The sequence below is a fragment of the Chanos chanos genome, chromosome 11, assembly GCF_902362185.1.
Source record: "Chanos chanos chromosome 11, fChaCha1.1, whole genome shotgun sequence".
Taxonomy (NCBI): domain Eukaryota; kingdom Metazoa; phylum Chordata; class Actinopteri; order Gonorynchiformes; family Chanidae; genus Chanos; species Chanos chanos.
The window spans coordinates 14,505,116-14,510,115 of record NC_044505.1 but is presented as its reverse complement, the minus strand read 5'-3'; the positions used below and the strand labels follow the sequence as shown (position 1 = coordinate 14,510,115).

The window sequence follows — 5,000 nt, the reverse complement described above, 5'->3', positions numbered from 1 at the left end:
TTTTGTTCTGTTATTTTTTTTCCCTTTCCCCTCGTTTTTCCTGTTCCTTTCTTTTCTCTCTCTTCCTGCCTCCTCTGTTCCTCAGGTTCAGACTGTTCTTTCATCTCTTGAGGAAGAGGAGCTAGAGGCCCTGAAGAAAGACCTCATTGCTATTAAGGAGATCTTCGTCACTCGCGAGGATGAGGAAGATGAGACGGGTACTGGGGAAAATGGTGATCTTTATTCCCAAATTCAGTGTTCCACACCCCTCTGTGAGTCTCTTAAAGCCCATAAAAAAAAAGAAAAAAAACAAAACAAAACAAAACGCAAAGGCCATTCCAAATGATTTTAATCCAGATTACAATGCAGATTTAAGAAATCAAAACCGGATTCATGGTGAGCCTTAATTTTTTTTAAATTTTATTCAAAGTATTATTTGAAGTGGAACAACAAAAACCACTTCTCACATCTCTAGGATAATCCACATTTTAAACCTGATAATCTCAGATTTAAAACGGAATCGTCTACCCAGGGATTAATTTTTATAGTGAAAAATCTGACTGGTATAATCCATTTACAATTATTTGTTGCATGGGCTGTAAAACTGAAATGAATCATGTGCAAACATCACTGTCAAGGTGTCTCTCCTACATTAACAATGGCGATTAGATCCCTATAACTCTATGCTAATCTCTGTGTTCACGTGTGTGTGTGTGTGTGTGTGCATGTGTGTGTGTGTGTTTCAGCTACTGATGGTGAAGAGTTCGTCAGTGTCCTAACGGAGCTGTTGTTTGAGCTGCATGTTGCTGCCACTCCAGATAAACTCAATAAGGTACACACTCTCCACACACACACACACACACACACACACACATACAGAGAGAGAGAGTGTGTGTGTGACACTGTTCATCTTACAGGCTCGTATGAGGGCCCATGATTGGGTGAAGAAGGTGGAGAGCCCTGTTGCTACGGAGGTCACCAGAGAGGAGAACAAGGAGGAGGTGGAGGGAGACGACTCTACTCCTCCTGCTTTTCCAAAAGAAGAAGGGAAAGAGGAGGAGGCAAAAGAGAAAGGAGAGAGTGAGAAAGGAGAGAGTGAGAAAGGAGAGAGTGAGAAGGTGCAGGAGGATAAAATGAAGGAAGACATCAAGAAGACTGTGGAGGTGAGACTTTAATGTTTTAATGGTTTTTATCCGCTGAGATTTTTTCCAAGTATCACAAGTTTGATAAATAATATTAAATAATTGAATAAATAGTGGTTTTTTTCATTAAACAATTTCCAAAAATAAACAAACGGTTATCATGTGTATATAAGCCATATTCATAAATTATTCTCTCTCTCTCCCTCTCTTTCTCTGTGTGTGTGCAGAGTGTGTATCTGTCCTCAGTGGGTAGTCTTGCTGAAGTGACAGCGCGAAGTATAGAGCAGCTTCACAAAGTGGCCGAACTTATTCTCCACGGACAGGACCTGGAAAAACCCGCCTCTGAGCAGGCCAAGATACTAGTCAGGTACACAGCTGCTGTCTGTGTGTGTGTGTGTGTGTGTGTGTCCGTGTGTGTCCGTGTGTGTGTTGTGTGTTTGTTGTGTGTGTGTGTGTGTGTGTTGTGTGTGTGTGTGTGTGTGTGTGTGTGTGCAGGTTTCTATGAGAACCGCTCCCACTTACCCTGTCATCTCAGACTAGGAACACAGAGTAGCTACAACAGCAACATTTGACCTCTGACCTGTGTGTGATCCCTCGGGCAGGTTAACGAGCGCGATGTGTAAGGAGGTGATCTGCCTGGCGCGGGAGTTCAGTGACACACTGCTGACCGTGGGGGTAAGTATCTAACTGAATGGGACTGAATGGGATGTGTTTGATAGAAAGGTTCCCATGTCAATCCTCAGAGTCCGTCGTCTCATTCTTCACATCCTAGTCAGGGCAGGGCTTGATTTTTAGGGCGGGGTCTATGCACTCCTCAGCCAATCAGAAAGACACAGACGTAGACTTTCTGGTATGTAGCAAAACCGCAGGACTTCCACATTTGAAGGTGTGAGAGTTATTCTTTCGTGTTTGATGATTTGTTTTTATGTCTCTCTCTTCCTCCCATTCTCTATCTCTCTCCCTCTCTATCTATCTCCTTCTCTCTGTTCTTTCTGTCTTCTTCTTCTCTCTCTCTCTCTCTCTCTCTCTCTCTCTCTTTCTCTCTCTCTCTCTTCCTCTCTCTGTATCTATCCCCTTCTTTCTGTTCTTTCTGTCTTCTTCTATCTCTCTCTCTCTCTCCCTCTCTCTTTCTCTCCCTCTCTCTCTCTCTCTTTATCTATCCCCTTCTTTCTGTTCTTTCTGTCTTCTTCTATCTCTCTCTCTCTCTCTGTAGAGTCAAAGTAAGGCTGAGCTGCTTAATCCCTTAGTGGACAGTGTCATACTAGAGGTAAGACTGACGAGAGAAAAAAATGATGATGATGATGAAGGTTGACAGATCTTTAATTAATTAATTTTAAAAATGATGAGGATCATGATTTTTTGTGATAAATACACGATTACAGTATTGATGATTCTTATGATAATGATGATAACGTTACTATTCTATTCGATGAATTCGGTTATTTTTAATTTGACGATATTTACAATAATACTGAGAGTGATGGTCAGGATCCGATAGTCGGCGTCTCCATGGCGATAAGTGCACGTGACCTTGGACCAATAGAATTTCAGTTCTTTTTTTTTCTTTCTTTTTCTTTTTTGTCTACAGGGTTCTAACAGTACCAGCTACATTCAAAACGCATTCCAGCTTCTGCTGCCAGTTCTACAGATCTCACACATCCAGACTAATAGAACCACAGGTGAACCCAAACCAGAACCAGCCCCTACAGACTAGTGTGTGTATGTGTATGTGTGTGTCTTTGCGTGTGTGTGTGTCTTAGCGTGTGTGTGTGTGTGTGTGTGTGTGTGTGTGTGCGTGCGTGCGTGCGTGCGTGTGTGTCTGCGTGCTTTTGCAAGTGCGTACATTCAAATCTGAGAGCTTTCTGCAAAAAAAAAAAAAAGTGCAATTAACAGATTCTAGCCTTTGTAAGCCTCTGTGTACAGTGAATTATTTTTGCTTATCAAATATATGACTGTTCAGGAAGTAATATAGGTAGACACTCCTAACTTATGTAGGAAGCTAATCTATAATGTATTATTTGCTAAATCATGAGTAGGAACTTTTAATGGATTACGCCTTTCTGTATTTTCTGTTGTTGATGTTGTTCTTGTGTTTGTTTTCATTTTTTCGTTACTGTGCCAAGAAACTTTCACACGGACATAAGTTGTGACAATTGCACCGTGCACTACATTCTGTTTAACGACAAAATAGATAAGAAATATTATCGAAATTCAATTAATAACTCAACACCACGGCCTCCCTCTCCAAAGGGACTCACTAAAATGGTCATTAACCCATATACTGCACTATTTTTGATGAACTTTTATTAATTATGATGATGCAACCCAAGCTCTGACTGCACCAACACTCGCCTGTCGTTTTGAATCTGAAACTGTCATTAGTTCAACTAGAGGAGACTATTAGTGGTTTAACTGTCAGTAAGCCTTTGTACAGCATCGTGATGCTTTGGTTAAGCTTTATTTTTAAAACATCAAAAGGAGAAAAAAAAAAACGTGATATTGTAAACACTGAAAGGGCAATTTAAATTAAACCGTTCAAATCCTTTTAGCCGTTTAATGTTGTCATTAGCCGGAGGGCAGGGAGATGTTTACACCACAGCTTTAACCAGCAAAAAAACAAACGAAAGAACAAACAAACAAACAAACAAAAAAAAAAGACTGCATTCTTGTTTACGTTGGTGAGTTGAGTTTTGAGAGGAATTAGCGAGTATTTTGTTTTATCTTGAGTTTTATCTTGAATTTAATATAGATGTGATTGATCAGATATCTGTTCAAGTTTGTTTATAACCTCATCTTATTGTAATTTTTTCCAGTTTAAATAATCCTAGACTGAGACGTCATATCAAAATGAAAATAATATAGATATTAAAATCAAGCTGTATTTCTCATAACTCATAAAGACTAGGTCTTCATCAGTTAAAAGTGAATCGAATTACCCTGCTGATATAAATATATATGATCAAGCCTTATGCGTATTATAAATATTTGTTAATCATCTAATTTTAAAACCTCATCGGATAAGGAATTACATAGTTTTCAGCTGCTAATTGTTTTGAGCCAATAGGGTTCAGGCGGCTCAGTGTCTCTGTGACTGTATAGGAGAGGACACGAGAAGGGGATGCTTTGAAACAGAGCTTTATAAGAGTTACAGGAACCTAAAGTGAGTCATAGCTGAACTTAGGTTAGTTACAGAACTAAGTCAGATTTTTAAAAAAAAACAGAAAAACTCTACATGATCAGTTTGGTTGAATTTGCCTTCGTAAGACTGACATAAGAATGTCATAGAGCTGTCATAATGTGTTTATAACAGGTTTGCGACAGTTTATAACAGCATGTGGACGTGTAGAGACCTGAATGTGGGACACAAGGTATTCTTATCCACTTTTCGAACATATGAATAGTCTTACAGTAACCACGTTTTATGAAGTGTCATTTACCAGTAGACATGAGCAGTTATGACTGATTATAACACGCTATGACAGCTGTATGAGGGAGCTATTGCAGTCTCATGACAAAGTTAAGTTCTGTTTGTGTTGTATTACATTGTTGCCAAATGATTCTTTTAAAGCCGTTTCGCCTTACTAAAAAGCAGTCGTGTAAACCAATAAAAAGGAGCGGAACACTGTCAATTTTGTAGTTTTATTTTTTATTCCAAAAATATACAATACCAGAGCTTACACTCATGAAATACTAAAGCTTAATGCTCATTTACATTTACTGTTAAATATGTCTACATCTCTTTAAAACGTTCTTTTTTTCCATTCAGGCTGTTAGCATAGTATTGAGAAATGGACAGTTGAAACACTGTCTACTTTTGACAAACGTGGGACTAGAACCCTAGAATTTGTTCCATTTCATGAGAAGATGGAGAGCAGTCAC

The 5,000-nt window shown here is 39.0% G+C and overlaps 1 protein-coding gene across 1 annotated transcript in view; it reads left to right on the top strand.

The window, feature by feature from the left end:
• fam114a1 (family with sequence similarity 114 member A1) overlaps nt 1-2,875 on the top strand; it is a 7,538-nt gene extending 4,663 nt beyond the window's left edge. The window contains exons 7-14 of the mRNA XM_030788015.1: nt 86-212; nt 726-811; nt 897-980; nt 1,065-1,142; nt 1,349-1,488; nt 1,724-1,796; nt 2,335-2,388; nt 2,710-2,875. Coding sequence (XP_030643875.1) covers nt 86-212; nt 726-811; nt 897-980; nt 1,065-1,142; nt 1,349-1,488; nt 1,724-1,796; nt 2,335-2,388; nt 2,710-2,835 — 768 coding nt within the window. The 3' untranslated portion in view covers nt 2,836-2,875. The remainder of the gene's footprint in view (nt 1-85; nt 213-725; nt 812-896; nt 981-1,064; nt 1,143-1,348; nt 1,489-1,723; nt 1,797-2,334; nt 2,389-2,709) is intronic.
• The last annotated feature ends 2,125 nt before the right edge of the window (nt 2,876-5,000 follow it).